Source organism: Pipistrellus kuhlii, unplaced genomic scaffold (genome assembly GCF_014108245.1).
Source record: "Pipistrellus kuhlii isolate mPipKuh1 unplaced genomic scaffold, mPipKuh1.p scaffold_m20_p_1, whole genome shotgun sequence".
Classification (NCBI taxonomy): domain Eukaryota; kingdom Metazoa; phylum Chordata; class Mammalia; order Chiroptera; family Vespertilionidae; genus Pipistrellus; species Pipistrellus kuhlii.
In genome coordinates, this window is record NW_023425404.1 from 41,143,621 (window position 1) to 41,161,094 (window position 17,474).

The 17,474-nt window shown below is 38.4% G+C and overlaps 1 protein-coding gene across 2 annotated transcripts in view; it reads left to right on the forward strand.

Annotated features, from left to right (window-relative positions):
* Positions 1-17,474, forward strand: part of NEDD4 (NEDD4 E3 ubiquitin protein ligase) — a 118,202-nt gene that overhangs the window by 12,337 nt on the left and 88,391 nt on the right. For both annotated transcript variants that reach the window (XM_036441122.2, XM_036441131.2), the window contains exons 2-4: positions 5,142-5,215; positions 8,081-8,159; positions 8,264-8,302. In XM_036441122.2, the coding sequence (XP_036297015.1) occupies positions 5,142-5,215; positions 8,081-8,159; positions 8,264-8,302 (192 nt within the window). The remainder of the gene's footprint in view (positions 1-5,141; positions 5,216-8,080; positions 8,160-8,263; positions 8,303-17,474) is intronic.

Here is a 17,474-nt window from a genome sequence, read left to right on the forward strand (position 1 = left end):
AAATCAGCACAAGATACGTGTTTTTTTAAAGACTAGAGAGAAGGATGGGAGAAGGATAAAAAGAGTAGCACCAAGTCTCCCAAGCCCCACGAGAGATGGGAAGACCTAAGCTCTGCCTTTCCTATTCCTGATTTTACTTTTTGGAGGGGCTTATTGACCGAAGATTAGGAGCAGGGAGTCACTGTTTTTATGAATAGTGGAGAAAATCTCAGCCTCGAAAGCTGCTTTTAATCACTGAGTCTGTCTGTACAGATAACACATTGACATTTTATTTCACCAAGTCCTTGAGAAAAGCCGCATACATATGTTTGCCAAGTTGTAACTTTTCTCACTTTCATACATCAGTAAAGCTCTCTTATGAGTGGAAGGGAGGATTCCAGCTTTAGTGAAGAAAAGTGATGGTGATCTGTTTAAAGATAATGTCTCCATATTGATTAAGGAAACGCTGCTTTATTTTTGTTTCTCTTTTGCTCATTTGAGCACTATCCAGATTTCTGTTAATAGTACTTTTAGTATCATGATTCTAACGTTGCAGCTTTTATGCTCTTTTTCTTCATTTAAAAAAATGATGGGAAATGTGATCTCTGTTGATGGGTGTGCTAGAAGAGACCAATTTGAACACTTTTTTAGCTAAACTTACAAAATGAAGTTAAATGAATACAAATATAAAAATAAATAGCATTTCTTATTTAATTTTTATGAAAGAATCTTAAAACAGCATAGTTTCACATCAGTTAACCATAGCATCTAATATAATTCGTTCTGATTTTTGTGGTGGGAAATGCAAGGAGAAAGTTGAAAAGTTAAATTGTCTGTTACTGTGAGTAATTTATCATTTCCTAGAGTTGTTTTTAATGAATGCTTGTTATGTTTTTCCTCTGGAGACTTCTGGGTGACAGTTCTAGTAGAGGCTCCACAAATATGGATTCATTTTCAAGTTCATATACAAATTATAAATACTTGTCTTATAAAAGCTAAGATGATCAAATAGCATGTATTATTTGCATTCAACATTATTTTATATTAGTTTCAAGTGTACAACATGGTGGTGAGACAATCATACACTTTAAAAAGTGTCCCCACCCCCCAATATTTTAAGTACCCACTTGCCACCATCCATAGTTATTTACAATATTGTTGACTAATCTGAGGCCACTTTTTATTATACTTTGACTGGAAAAAGTTTGTACAAGTTCTCACTACAAAACATATTTCTAGTTTTCAGAATTCAGTCTTGAAATTAGTAGCCTGTTTAATAAAGAATAGCCACTTCCTAGCCAAATGGGATAGTGATAAGTTGGCCAATAGAATACGTTCATGGGTTCATATTTTCAGTGACGTTCCAGGGAAAAAAGGTTATCTGAAAAGGTCTTCAGATTCTTGCAAATCAATCCCCGTAGAAAACTGAAATTTCAGTTTACATTTTCCTGTCTGGTTTTCAATCCTATCTTTATTTCTGATACCTAGCTACTGCCCTTTTAATAAGATTGGCTATATATTTAGTTTGAATCAGGGATAGAGAAAGTTGTATTTTATCTGATATCTCTAGTTAAGGATTTTTGTGCAATCTAAATTTATCATCTGAGTTTGGGAGCTAATAGATTATTTCAATTATTATATTTTTTTCCATGTAAGCTTCAGGAATGAGGGTGGTTTTAAATATTTAGTAATGGAAGAAGATTGAAATAAATGCTATATGTCTGTATGTATACAGGATGTCCTCCCAAAAGTGTATATACACTTTAACAGCTGATAGTTCAATTTTGAAAATGAAATGTATTTTAATAAACACTATCTTTATAATTATTAAAAATGTGTGTATACATTTTTTGGGAGACCCTATATTTTCTCTCACCCAGACCTCTCCCCAGAAGGGAATATGACTATTTAAGGTGGGATAATTTTAGAATAGATTCAGTTAGATATCTGTTGAGCAACATTTATTTTGTATTTTTTTATCTTATAAATGCTACTGTGAACATTCTTGTGCCGATGCCTTTGAGTACATGAATAAGTGTTTATCTAGCGGATATATGTAAAATTGGAATTCCTAGGTTGTTGATGTAGAACTTTAGTAAATATTCCCAAATATCTCTTTAAAATGACTCTTCAATTTACACTTCTCCCTACAGTGTATGACATTCTCTCTGATGAATGACTGGTGAGATTGAGGATCTTTTCATGTGTTTATTGGCCATTCCCTTTGACTTCTTGTATTAGGTTGTTTATATTTCACTTATTGCTTTTTATAAATTGTTTATTCCGGATAATCATAATTTGCCAATGGTACATATTTTAGAGACTTTCACCCTGTTTATTCCCTTGACTTTTCATTTTGCTCATGGCATCTTTTATCATACAAAAGGGATATAATTTTAATGTAAAATCTAACAGTTTTTCTAAATAGGGTTTGTAGTTTTAAAAATTCTTTCCTACCCAATGTCAGAATATTCTTCAACTTCTTTTTTAAATTTTTTTTTTATTGATTTCAGAGAAGAAGGGAGAAGAGATAGAAACATCAATGATGAGATTCATTGATTGGCTGCCTCCTGCATGCCCCCCACTGGGGATCAAGCCTGCAACCTGGGAATGTGCCCTGACCGGGAATTTAACCATGACTTCCTAGTTCATCATTTGATGCTCAACCACTGAGCCAGGCCGACTGGGCTTCTTTGGTTTCTTATAAAAAAAAAAATTTTTTTTCAGTTCAAACATACATCCTTTTTATTTTTTTAATTTAATTTTATTATTTTTTAAATTTATTTATTGTCTAAAGTTACACATGTCTCCTTTTTCCCCAATTGATGCCCCCTTTCTTTCATCTTGCCTCCCCTTTGCCCAGCCATTCCCACCCTGGGCAAGCCTCTACAGTCCCAGTGTCTGTGTCCATTGGTTATGCTAATATGCATGCATATAAATCCCTTGGTTGCTCTCTAACTCCTCTCCCCTTCCATTTATCTCTGGATCTATTCTTGTTCATCAAGTTATGTTGATCATTAATCCCACATAAGAGTGTGACCATGTGATATTTATCTTTCTCCTACTGGCTTATTTCGCTTAGCATAGTGCTCTCCATTTCCATTCATGCTATTGCAAATGGTAAAAGTTCCTTCTTTGTTGTAGCAGCATAGTTTTCCATAGTGTAGATGTACCACCGTTTTTTAATCCACTCATCTACTGATGGGCATTTAGATTGTTTCCAAATCTTAGCTATTGTAAATTGTGCTACTATGAACATAGGGGTACACATATCCTTTCTGATTGGTGTCTCTGTTTTTTTTTTTTTTTTTTTTTTTTTTATATATATATAGATCTAGAAGTGGGATTACTGGGTCAAATGGGAGTTCCATTCTTAATTTTTTGAGGAAACTCCATACTGTTCTTCACAGTGGCTGCACCAGTCTGCATTCCCACCATCAGTGCAGGAGGGTTCCTTTTTCTCCACATCGTTACCAGCACTTGTCATTTGTTGATTTGTTGATGATAGCCATTCTGACAGGTGTGATATGGTACCTCATTGTTGTTTTGATTTGCATCCCTCAAATAATTAGTAACTTAGCGCATGTTTTCATATGTATCTTGGCCTTCTGTATGTCCTCTTTCAAAAAGTGTCTATTTAGTTCCTTTGCCTGTTTTTTGATTGGATTGTTTATCTTCCTTTTGTTAAGTTGTGTGCGTTCTTTGTGAATTTTGGAGATTAAATCCTTACCTGAAATATCATTGGCAAATATGTTCTCCCATGCAGTGGGCTTTCTTGTTATTTTGTTGATGGTTTCTTTTGCTGTGCAGAAGCTTTTTATTTTGATGTAGTCCCATTTGTTTATTTTCTCCTTAGTCTCTATTGCCTCAGGAGCTGTGTCGGTAAAGATATTGCTACAACAAATGTCTGCTATTTTGCTGCTAATAGATCTGCTATTTTGCTGCTATGGATTTTGGTAGGATTTTTATGGTTTCCTATCTTACATTTAAGTCCTTTAGCCATTTTGAGTTTGTTTTTGTATATGGTGTAAGTTAGTGATCTAGTTTCTTTTTTTTGCATGTATCTGACCAAATTTCTCAGCACCATTTATTGAAAATACTGTCTTGACTTTATTGTATGCTTTTGACTCCTTTGTCAAATATTAATTGAGTATAATGGTCTCAGTCAATTTCTGTGTTCCGTGTTCTGTTCGATTGACACAGAGCACAGAACACAAAGAAAAGAGGATTTTAGCATCTATGTTCATCAAGGATATTGGCCTGTAATTCTCTTTGTGTGTGTGTGTGTGTGTGTGTGTGTGTGTGTGTATGTGTGGTATTTTTATCTGGTTTTGGGATTAGGGTAATGCTGGCTTAATAGGAAGAGTTTGGAAGTGCCTTCCTCTTGAATTTTTTGGAATAGCCTGAGGAGGTTAGGTTTTAGTTCTTGTGCCAGTACCACACAGTTTTGAGAAACATGGCTTGCTAATATAACTTGATATCTGGTACTGTGATCGCTCCAACTTTGTTGTTGTTTCTCAGGACTGCTGTGGCCATTCGGGGTCTTTTTTATTCCAGATGGATTTTTGGAGAGTTTGTTCTAGGACTTTGAAATATGCCATTGATATTTTAATAGAGATTGCATTGACTCTGTAGATTGTTTTGGGTAGTATGGACATTTTAAAGATGTTGATTCTACCAATCCATGAACATGGTATGTTCTTCCATTTGTTTATGTCTTCATCTATCTCTTTTTTCAATGTCCTATAGTTTTCCAAGTATGGATCTTTTACCTCCTTAGTAAAGTTTATTCCTAGGTATCTTAATTTTTTTGGTGAAATGGTAAATGGGATTTTTTTTTTTTTGTCCTTTCTCTTTCTGTGAGTTCATTATTGGTGTATTAAAAGGCCATATATTTCTGGGTGTTAATTTTGTATCCTGCTACATGAGAGAATCATTGATCGATAACCTCCTACACACCCTATAATAGAGATTGAAGCCGCAATCTGAGCATGAGCTCTGACTGGGAATTTAACCTGAACCTCCTGGTTTATAGATCAACACGCAACCTCTGAGCCATGCCTACCAGGCTGGTTACTGTATTTGATGTATATATTTAAAGGTATATGTCTTACATAAGTTATAAAGTACATGAAAATAAAATACGCATTTTTATATTTTAGGAAAATGTTCGAATTGTGAGGGTGAAAGTTATAGCTGGAATAGGTCTTGCCAAGAAGGATATCTTAGGATCTAGGTGAGTATATTAATATATTAATTTGGGTTGCAATTTTAAAATTTGTACTCAACTAATTTTTTTTCCTAAATGTTGGTTAGATGAAACATTGAATAATATTATTAAATTGTTGTCCAAGATAGAATAATAATATTTTTAATTGGTGGTTTACTAAATTCCTTCATATCCGAATTACTGAATTTGTGAAATTAGACAAACAAAAGTACAATTCATAAGATACATTTATGATTTTTGCTTCTGGGCATCGATAAAATAGGCTGTGGGCAGTCGATGGTGAATAAAGGGCCCGGATGGATCCGGAGAAGGGGATGAACACACACCCTGCCCTGTGCCCCCTCTTTGGAGGGCAGCAGCCCCGGGATCACAGAGATGGAGAGGACTGCCTGGGGCTGACTGCTTTCCTGAGCTGCTGGTTCCGAAGCCAGGAGGGAGGAGCAGGGAGCAGCACCCTGAGCATGGTTCCCCTCACACCTATTTTTTAAAAATATGTTTTATTGATTTTTTTTATAGAGAGGAAGCAAGAGGGATAGAGAACCAGAAACATCAAAGAGAGAGAAACATCGATCAGCTGCCTCCTGCACACTCCCAACTGGGGATGCGCCTGCAACCAAGGTACATGCCCTTGACTGGAATCAAACCCGGGACCCTTCAGTCCTCAGGCCGACACTCTATCCACTGAGCCAAACCGGTTTTGGTCCCTCACACCTATTTACATCCTTGTTTGTGCGAATGCTGGGCAGCCCTCACTTGTCCCTTTCGGGCACCATGGAGGGGCAAGCGCCAGATCCAGGTTCCAGGGCACAGGCCGTGCAGTCCCTGGCTGTGTGCACAGGGTGCTTTTTTCCCCAGAGTGGTTTATCTGTTATGATGATCACAAACCTAGCAGCTTAAAAGAATATACATTTATTATCTCACTAGAGGCCTGGTGCACAAAATTTGTGCAAGGTAGGCCTTCCTTCTCCTGGCTGCCAGCTCCGCTCAGGCTGCTGGCACTCAGAACCAGGGCTTCCCTCCAGCTGCTGGCATCTGACACTCGGGCTTCCCCCAGCTAATGGCAGCTGGCCCTGCCCCCTACTACACCCGCCTTGGCCTGGCGAGTTCACTGCCACCCCACTTCCCTGCCAGTTGGGGGGAAGGACCAGTAAGTTGGCCGGCAGTTATATACATTTTGTCATTTTCCTGCAATGTATAGGTTAGAATTCATAGGTCCTTCCCACATTTAAGAGGAGTGTGACACAAGGGCATAAACATTAGGACACGGGGATAATAGAAGCCACCCTAGACTATGACCGCCACAAACAATAACTCAAACAATCGCAAATTTTACATTCTTTTCAAGTGCATGATGCACTCACCAATGTAGACCATGTATAGAGCTAAAAGACAAGTCTCCGTTTTGAAAAGATTGAAAGTATAGGCAGGATGTTCTCTGATAACAATGGAATTGTGTTAGAAACCAATAACATCAAGATATCTAGAAAAATCCCACTTATTGGAAATAAAACAATATACTTCTAAATAATCTATAGGTGTAAGAAGAAATCACAAAAAAATTAGAAAACATTTTGAACAGAACGAAAATGAAAATACAGCAATATCAAAATTTGTAGAGTGCAGCTACATATTTAGAGGAAAGTTGAGATTTCTAAAATGTTTAACTTAGAAAAGGAATAGGACCTAAGTGAATGATTTGAGTTCTAATTTTAAGAAATTAGAAAAAGAAGAGCAAGTTAATTTTAGAATAAGTAGAAGGATGAAACTAATAAGGATAAAGTGGAATTAGTTAAATGGACAATTATAGGAAAAATTATTGTAATCTAAAACTTGTTCTTTGAAGTGATCAATAAAGTTTCAAAACTTATATCTGACAAAAGCCTTTAATTCAAATATATAAAGAGCTCTTACAACTCTTTAATAATACGATAAAAAGGCCAATTCAAAAATGGGAAAAATCTTGATTTTCCTCCTCATCTTTTTTCTTACTGTTTTTTGTGTTTGTTTGTGTTTGTTTGTTTGTTTTGAGGTAGAGAAACTTTGATTGGTTCCCTCCCTCCTGACTGGGGGTTGAATCCACATTCTGGGTATGTGCCCTGACCAGGAATCGTACCCACAACACTTTGGTTCATGAGAGAATGCTCTACTAGGGGTGTCTAACTCAATCAGAGAAGGGGCCAAAATCTAAAATCCAGCCTAAATCGCGGGCCGAATGGTTTACTGAACAGTCATAAACTGTCATTGTGATGGAAACGCAGCGGAGTGCAGTGATGACAGCGAGGTGCGGGCCACATTGCAAGGCCTGGCGGGACGGATTTGGCCCGCGGGCCTTGTGTTTGACACATGTGCTCTAACCAATCGAACCACACTGGCCAGGGTGTCCTTCTCCATGATTCTCTGTAAAAGAGGTTATATGACGTAATTATTTTTAACTGAAAGCACTTTGCCTTTATTTTGTAAAAAGAGTTTATACCCATGGGATAACTTGGAGTGACCTGAGATCTTGCAGGGCTAGTTCTTAAAAATTAGTGAATTAACCATTTTAACCCAAAGAACATAATAAAAATAAACAAATAAATAAATAAGTTAAATTAAATTAAAAAAATTTCCAAATCATTAAATTGGGACTAAATGGTTTTCTTTGTAAGTTTTTTAATTCTTTGTGTATTTCCCTAACATGGTACCTTAGCATTTTAACAAGCTGCAAAAATTATGATAATGACTTACCCCTGCCTAAGAAAACCTTACTTTTAATTGTAGGAAATAATTATAGAAATTGTTAAAAAGGAAATTTCTGTGATTTTTTTAATAGTTTTAATATCTTAAGTTTGGGAATATGCAACAATTAATCTTTTTTCCTAATTTTTACAGTGACCCTTATGTGAGAGTGACGTTATATGACCCAATGAATGGAATTTTAACAAGTGTGCAGACGAAAACCATTAAAAAGGTCAGACTTAGCAGGACTCAAAAAAAAATTAAATGTACTATAATATTTTAAATTCATATGACAAAATATAAAAAATTAATTATACTATGTTTACTGTCTTTTAGACTTTGAATCCAAAATGGAATGAAGAAATATTATTCAAAGTAAGTATGCATTTTATTTAATCAAAACAGCACTTTTTTTTTTCTTTATAGGTTAGAGTAAGTTCTTACTTATAATATTAGAAAATGTATCTTATAAGAATTCATCTAGATATTTAAACATTTAAAAGTTCAATCTAGGTATTCCCAAGAGGACATGGTCCTGAACCATTTATTTTATTACGAAAACGATATATCCAAAGTAAGGTAATGAAGGGGTAAAAGATTATTGTAAACTTGGAATTACCTTATTCTAGTTTAATTGTGATTTAGAGACTATATGGTAGTCTTATTCTAATTTAGCATATTTTGATGGTTTTCCTTTAAAGATGAATCAATATTTGTGCCTCTCCAGTTATTTATTAAATAGACTGATGCAGGCAAGAGATGATAAGGGCCTGTCAATAAGTGGATACATTTCTTCATTTACACTGTTCATGCACATTCCTGCCTTCCCCCGCGCACTAACTCAACTATACCTTAGGAGCAAACTCCAGCCACCAGTTACTCCAGGCTCCTCAGGAGGCCCCTCAACCTGAGAACGTCTCCTTATGTGTATCTGTCAGAGTCCTTAACCTGATGCTATACACTGAGTGGCCAGATTATTATGATCTCTGAACGCATAATAATCTGGCTACTCGGTGTGTGTGTGTATGTATTTTAGAGGCCCAGTGCATGAATTAGTGCATGGGTGGGGTGCAGCCAGCCTGGCCAGGGGGAGGGGACACAGGCGGTTGGCTGGCCTGCCTGCTGGTCAGACTCCTGGTCGAGGAGACAATTTGCATTTTAGCCTTTTATTATATAGGATATACAGATTGGCCAGATTATTATGCATTCACAGATCATAATAATCTGGCCATTCAGTGTACACATCTATAAAACTATTAAGGATTTTAGCAGGATCCAATGTCAAAGCGTAATATTCAAAATGTCAACAAGATTATTTTATATACAACAAACCATGAAAATATGACCAATTTTCAAAAGAAAAGACAGTCCATAAATGCCAGTCCCAAGATGACCCAGACATTGGAATTATCCATAAAACCCTGCAAAGCAGCTATTACATTATAACTCCATGATGTAAAGGAAAACACTTTTATAATTGGTGGAAAGATGGATATTCCCAGCAAATAAATAGAAACTATAGAAAAGAATGAAATAGAAATATTAAAATTTAAGAACAGAATCTGTGAAATTTTAAAAATCACTAGATAAGCTTAATAACAAATAGAGATAACAGTGAAAAGAATCAGTGAATGTGAAAATAATCAATAGAAATGATCTAATTTGAAGGGCAGAAAACAAATATGCAAAAAAATTACTAGAGCCTGAGGAACCTGTAGATAGTATATAAAAGAGTCTAATATTTGAGTCTTTGAAGTCTCAAACGAGGAAAAAGACTGGTAGAAAAAAGAATTTGAAGAAATAATGGCCAAAAAATTGCAAATTTGGTGAAGGACATGCATTTATAGATGAAAGAAATTCAATGAAACCCAAACAGAGTACATGCAAAGAAAACCAGGTTCAGACACATAATGAAATTGCCAAAATAAAAGAAAAAGAAGAAATCTTGAAAGTAGACAGAAAAAAATGACACATTATGCATTGGGGAACAATGCATTTCTCATCAGAAATTATGATAACACTGTATAATTAAGGTAGTAAAGGAAAAAAGAACAGTCAACTCAGAATTCTGTATTTTTAAAAAATATCCTTCAGGAATGACAGTATATAATAAAGGTATTTGAAAAATAAGATAACTTATTGCCATCAGACTTGCTCTAAAGAAAATGCTAAAAGAAATTATTTAGGCTAAAGGTAATTGATATCAGAGATAAAGTTAAGACTTCAGAAACAAAGGAAAAGAAACAGAAATAGTAAATATCTGTGGTTATAGTAGGCTATATTTTTTCTTGAGTTCTTCAAAATATGTATGGCTAGTGAAAGCAAAAGTTATAGCATTGGTAGGGTTTTTCATTTATATGGTTGTAATACATATTACAACCATAACATAAAAGGGTGTTTTCGGTTGTAGGGCTTCTACATTTTACTTCGAGTGGTTCAGTTTTAACTTTAAGTAGACCATGAAAGATTAAGTATGCACATTGTAATTACTAGTGTAATTACTAAAAAACACTAAAGAGATGTAGCCAAAAGGCCAACAACAAATAAAAAATAGAGCAAATTCATCAGGGAGCCGTAACAATTCTGTATGTGTGCCTACATCAGTGCTTCAAAATTGTAAAGCAATAAATGATAGAACTGAAAGGAGAAATTGTCAAATACACTATGATACTTGGAGAATCCAATACTGTCTCAGTTTGAGAGACAGTAGAAGTAGACAGAAAGAATTCAGTAAAAATATAGAAATGCTGAACAACATTATCAAATAAGTTTAACCTAATTGAACATTTATAGGCTTTCTAACCCAACAACAATGGCAAACTGTAGTCTTTTCAAAATTTGCCAAGTAAGCTAGGCTAACAACTAAACTTTAACAATTTTAAAAGAATAGAAATCATGCAAAGTATGGTATTTAACTATACCATAATTAAAGTAGGATTCAATAACACAAAAATATCTGAACAATCCCCAAATATTTGGAAGTTAAACAACATCTAAGTAACTCATAGTATAGCGAAGAATCTTCTGGGAAATTAAAAAAAATATTTTAACAGAATGAAATAAAAATACAACATCAAAATTTGTAGAATATAACTAAAGCGTTGCTTTGAGGGGAAAATAGCATTAAATACATTAGAAAAGAAGAAAGGTCTTAAACCATTAATCTAAGTTTCCACCTAGAAAGTAGCATCATTCTAAAGTCTATAGACATTAAATGGATAGCACAGGATACTATGAACAACTCTGTGCCCATCTATAATTATAAAAAAGTAATATGTTAATTAGACCAGACAGCCAAATGACCTTCCGGACGTCCTTCTGGATGACCTTCCAAATGAAGCCAGAGCTGCGAGGGCCTAGGCACGCCTCCACGGCTGCGAAGGCTGAGCCCCTTGCACGAATTTTGTATTCAATAACTCAGATGAAATGAGCCAATTCCTTTAAAGATGTATAGCACCAAAATTCTAAGAAGAAATAAATTACCTGAAAAATTCTGTCTTTTAAAGAAATTGCATTTAAAGTTAAAAAACATTCCTTCCAACATAGAAAACTACAGGCCCAGATGGTTTCTCTGTTAAATTCTACCACACATTTAAGAATTCAATAATTTCAATTCTATATAATATCTTTCTGAAAGTAGAATAGCAGGGAACATGTCCCAATTCATTCATGAAGCCGGCGTTACCTTGATAACAAAATACTTTATAAGAAGGTATAACTGCGGACCATTCATTAACCCTCATGACCATAACCATTTTGTGGTAAGTTTACTAAATTGGACCCCTTCTATTCTGATAAGGCCAGAAATATGTCCTCAGTTTACCTCTGGGTCTGGGTTTGTCTTCCCTATCTGCAGAACCTCAGCCAGCACAACTGTCTGGGGCTTCCAGAATGTGTGTTCCATAAGGATGGAAATCCACACAACATGTTATGCTTCCAGGGGTCCCAGTTCACAGAGAAGGAGGTGCAGGAATGAGTCCATGGCCATGGGATCTATTGGTCACATCCCCTACCACACCACCCAGATCAGGCAGCCTCAGAGAGCTGGAATGGCCTGCCAACGGCACAACTGAAGCACCAATCACTGAGCAGTACTCTACAAAGATGGGGAGCCAGTTCATTCATTATCCCAGAGACCTCAGGATGAGGCTGTGTCTGCAACAGAAAGTATGCATGGGTCCAGGAACAAAGGAGTAGGAGCAGAGTGGCCCCGTTTACTGCCAAAGACCCAGTGGAAGACTGTGAGCTTCTCTTCCCTGCTCCTCGGCTCTGCTGAGTTAGAGGTCCAAGTCCCACACTTTGTAGGGGACAGTGCAAGGGTCCTACCAAACCAGTCCATGCAGCTGTGAGGGCACTTTGGGCTCCTTGTATCCAGGAACCAGCAAGCTACTAGGGCTATTTTTTGTTGTTGACCTCACAGGTAAAGTCATTCTCCAGGGTCTATCTGGTTTCTGCAGGGGTCACCCCGAGGATTAAATGAACATATTATAGGAGCCACACTTGAATCCTGTAGATCTTTTCTGATGGTACCCAACTCCACTAGTAACATTCCCACGAGGTTGCAATATTTTTGTTAGTTTTTAAAACAACTTCATTGAGATAATAATTCACAGAACGTACAATTCACTAGCTCAAAGTATACAGTTGTTTTGAGTATATTTACAGAATTGTGTGACCATCACCAAAATAATTTTTGAACATTTTCATCATCTCAAAAAGGAAACCCCATACCTACAAGCTGTCCCTCTCCATTTTCCCTGAATATCTGCCCCACTCCCACACAACCACCGATCTGCTTTCTGCCTCTTGGGCGTGCAGTTTTAGACATTTCCCATAAATGGTGTCATACAATACGTGGTCCTTTGTGTCTGACTTCTTTCACTTAGCATAATACTTTCAGGGTTTAATCATGTTGTAGCATGTGTCAGTATTCTTTATTGCCAAATAATAGCCCATTGTATGGATAACCACACTTTATCCATGCATCAGTTGATGGACATTTGGGTTCTTTCCTCTTTTCAACTATGATGGGAAAAGGTTATGAACATAACGTTAGTGTACAAGGTTTTGTGTGGACATGGATTTTTATTTGGGCAAGTATATACCTAGATGTGGAGTTACTGGGTCATAGGAAGAGCTGCCAAACAGTTTTTTAACGTGGCTGTGCCATATCACATTCACATTCCCACCCACAGAGTTCTGATTTCTCCACATGCTCGAAAATTAGAAGTTCCTTGTCAGAAACATGTTTTGCAAAAGTTTTCTCCCATTTTGTAGGCTGTCCTTTGATGTTATTGATAGTGTCCTTTGAAGCACAGAAACTGTATATTTTGATTTAAAATTACATATTTTTTTCTGTTCTTTATCTATTGTTCTCTTTTGTTGCCTGTGCTGCTGTTGTCATTTCTGCCTTAGATTTACTGTCTTGACCAGAGGGAGGACAGTTCCAGAGGCTTCCACGTGGCTTTCACACGCCCTGGAGTCAGTGTGGTGGTGGTAGGGAGAAGATCCAATTTCAGGAGTTCAATCCCAATCTTACACTTGTATACCAGGGAAGTGACGACTGGGTGGGTCCACAGAACCAGTGGACCCTGGGTAAGCTGAGCATTAGCCAGGACTCCATTTATTATTTCACTCTGAAAGGGAAGCCATGATGATGCTTTGGGTCGACACAGACCTATAGGAATCTCTTTCACGGCCCACATAGAAAGAATTTCAATTCAGGGTTCAGTTTCTGGAGAAGGGCTGCACACAAATGAAAAGACTTGAAGAAATTCAATTTGGCGATATGGGGTGCCAGGCAGTAGTCCAACTCTAGTGGGAGAACTACCACTGCTCTGGCCCTGCCATCCCCTTTTATTGAGGCTTTGGGGAAAACATATTAGGCAACATAAACAGAAATTTACATGTAGCCCTTAGACAGGAAATAACAGAATCTTACACGGGACAAACAAGGTGGAGGCTGCTTCAGCTAACAGTATCTCAACTGAAGGTTAGAACAATTAAGGTTGTTGACCAGCCTTCCTGGCTTCCTGTCAGCATCTCTTTTTTAGTGAAACTGATTTGTTTTTTGGCACAGACCTTGTTTCCAACAGTCCTCAATCTGAGTATTCACTTCCCCCATGACACCATCACCCAAATAAATGGCCGTAGTCCTTTTCGGGGAGGAAGGCAGGAGTCATACCATACACACTTCCTGCAATGATGCAGGGTCCTCCTCCTAAGGACTAGGGGCCTTCTTCAGTGGGTGGGCTTTGATTCAGAATACTGCCTCAGGCTGGAGGAGAGATTGTGACTTTTTTTAAATGGGGAAACTGTCCTTAACCATTCACTCCTGCATTGTTGTCCTCTCTGATTGTACATGTGAGGCAGCACCGTCATGGGTAAGGATGCCACACCCTATACTTAGCAGGTCCAGCCAGGTCTGGTTCACAGCTCCTCTGCCCTGTCGTCCTTGGAGTGCTTGTAGCCCCCTGATTCTGGCAGTGAAATGCTACCAGCTGGCCCCGATTACTGGAGAAGGGGAGGGTATCTGTTTGCATGGCTCCTTGCAGAGAGCTCAGCTCTGTGGCCCCCCTCTCCTACCATCAGTTCTCGCATCAGAAGAGAGCCACCACTGCACTGCTTGCGGATGCTGCTGTCCCCTCACCAGCACACGCCTGATGACGGTGGTTAACGGAGTATCCTCTGGGCACAAAAATCTGATAGGGATTTTAGCCTCATGTAATTAATGTAAGTATTAGAGGCCCAATGCACAAGATTTGTGCAAGAGCTACCAGCACCAGCTTCCCTTGCAGGCCCAGCTTCATCCAGAAGGTCGTCCAGTATAATTAGCATATTATACTTTTATTAGTATAGATATATAAAAAAATTTAATATGCAAATAGACCAAACAATGGAAGAACTGGTTGCTGTGATGTGTGCTGACCACCAGGGGGTGTGCGCGGGACATGGTGGGGGTCAACAGCAGGCAGCAGAGCACAGAACATGGTGGGCATTAGCCGCAACAGGATGGTGGAGCAGGTGAGCAGGGGTGCCATACCAATGTAGGGTGCTGGTCGCTGTCATAGGGGTGAGCCTCTGGTGGTTACCGAAAATTCTTTGCTCCTGTGCGCCATGGTCCTGCCAGGCACTCACACCTGCTGCCAGCACTGGCCCTGATCACTCAGTGCTGTCAGTGGGTGTGACTGGCAGATGCTGGCCCTGATTGCCCCTGAGAGCTTCTCCATCTCCCCCTGCTCCTGAGGGACAATCAGGACAGCAGCTGGAGCTTGCACCCCCACTGATGGTGCCACCCCACTTGTACCGGTGCCATCAGTGTGTAGTAACAGTGGCAGCAGGAGTGGGGTGCTGGCAGACAGGGGACCAGGGCTGTGGTGGGAGGAGCTGGGATCTGCCCCTCTGCCCACCACAACCTTGCAGCCCACAGTTCCTTTCAAGGTGCACGAATTTGTGCACTGGGCCCATAGCTCTGTGTGTGTGTGTGTGTGTGTGTGTATGTGTGTATTATTATTATTATTATTATTATTATTATTATTATTATTATTTTGCCACTTTCATAGATCGTTTTACTCCTCCTCCTCCCCTCTGCCGGGGCAGTGCAGACATTTCCATTTGGCTCATTATTTTTTCAGGCTTCTAGGAGCCACCTTAGCAGTAAGTTTGCCTCATCTCATGGGGTTCTTGACAGGATATTAAATCCCAAGTCAGTGAAATCTTGCTTATCCAGTCTTCTGTTTCTGCCCCTTTGATCAGGCTTTGTCATCCCAAGGGTATTTCTCTGGCTCCCGCTAATACGTGCCATTTAATTCTTGAAGGTGCTTCCAGATGTAGTAATCTCTTTCATGCTATGTCAGGCCCGGCTGGCTATGCTGGGATTTAACACTGGCTGTTAACTTGCTATGCCGGAGAGGAGTTAGAGAAACTCCTGAGGAGAGACCCTTTTCCTCGTCGGGGAGAAGCCTCGGCAGTGTCTTCCTGCGTATGGGACCTGCTGGCTCTTCTTACGGAGGGACGGGCTGCTCTGCAAGTTCTGCAGGTTAGGGGCCTCAGAACTGAAATCTCAGAAGTATTCACCCAGATCCTCCTATCTGTGGGATAGGAGCCAGGGTCTCCTTTTTCCCAGCACAGGGCTCTGACTTGAACAGAGTAGACATGCAGTGGCTGAGCATTTAAATGTCTGTGAGCTCTGCCATTCTGTCGATTTGAGAATGCTCCCGTTACCTCCCTGTGAGTCATTGATACAGCAGAGTAGTAACTAGCCAACGCCATTGTTCTTGTAGGCATTGTTCTCCCCATATCTTTCAGGTGCCGTAAACATCACACCAGGACAGATCCTCAGAACACCACTGGAGAAATCTTTAGGAATTGAGCCATCACCTATGCCTGGGACTTTATGTGCCCTCCACCCAACCCAGGATGGGGAGCTCCTGGCCTTCCCGCTGATTTTGGGCTGGTCCTAAACCCCCACTACCTGTATCATCAGTGCTGGCTTTGGGTCATGTTAGAAACAAGAAACCATCTCGCATGGGATTAAACATGCGAAAGGTTTATTAGGGAAGCACCTGTGAAGGTGAAAGATGGATGTTAGGACTGCATCATGATGAGGCCTAAAAATCCTATGAAAGGATTGAGAGGATTACTTTAATGCCATTCTGAGAAAGTCTTAGGCTGATGGAGAGTTTCCCAGCAAAGGTTGTCTGTTAGGTCCTGTGTTGAGCAAGAATGGCTGCGTTCTTGAACCCCCACAGTGTCCAGTCTTTGGTAGCAAGCAAGGAGAACACAGTGGGTAGATTCAAAGGTGCAGGTTCAACTCGGAGCTGTCAATCTACTACGCAGGTTCTCTTACAAGAGATCTGAAAGGGGTCTGGTGATTCACCTCTGGTTGTTTGTTACGATTGTGATGTTTAAGGATGCATATTATAATCCTTAGAGCAGATACTAAGAAATTAAAACAAAATTATCTGTAAGAATCGAAGAAATGAAATAAAACAACACCAAGAAATACTTAAAGGGGGAAAAAAGGAGGAATAAAGACAAATAGGAAATAAATTGATGATAGTTGTAAAGCCAACCACCTCAATACTTTTCTTAAAAAAGCAAGATTCAACTATATGCTATTTACAGAAGATATTATTTGAGTATAAAGACACAGAAAGGAAAAGTACAGAAAAAGATTTACCATGCAGACACAAAGCAAAAACAAAAACAAAAAACAAACAAAAAAATATCAGAGATAAAGTGGGATTTTTTTTTATCATAAAAGGGCTTATTTATCAAGAAGACATACAATCCTAAACTTGTATGCACCTAAGAGAACTTCAAAATTATGAAGCAAAATTGAAAGAATTAAATAGAGGAATAAATAAATCCAGAATAGTTGAAGATTTTATTATCTCTCTCTCAATAACTAATAAAGCAACTAGACAAAAAAAAGTCAGTAAGTACACAAAAGCTTTGAAAACCGTTATTAATCAACTTAGCCTATTTGGTATGTATAGAGCATTATATCTATTGTAATATCTAAAGATCATATATTTTTATATGC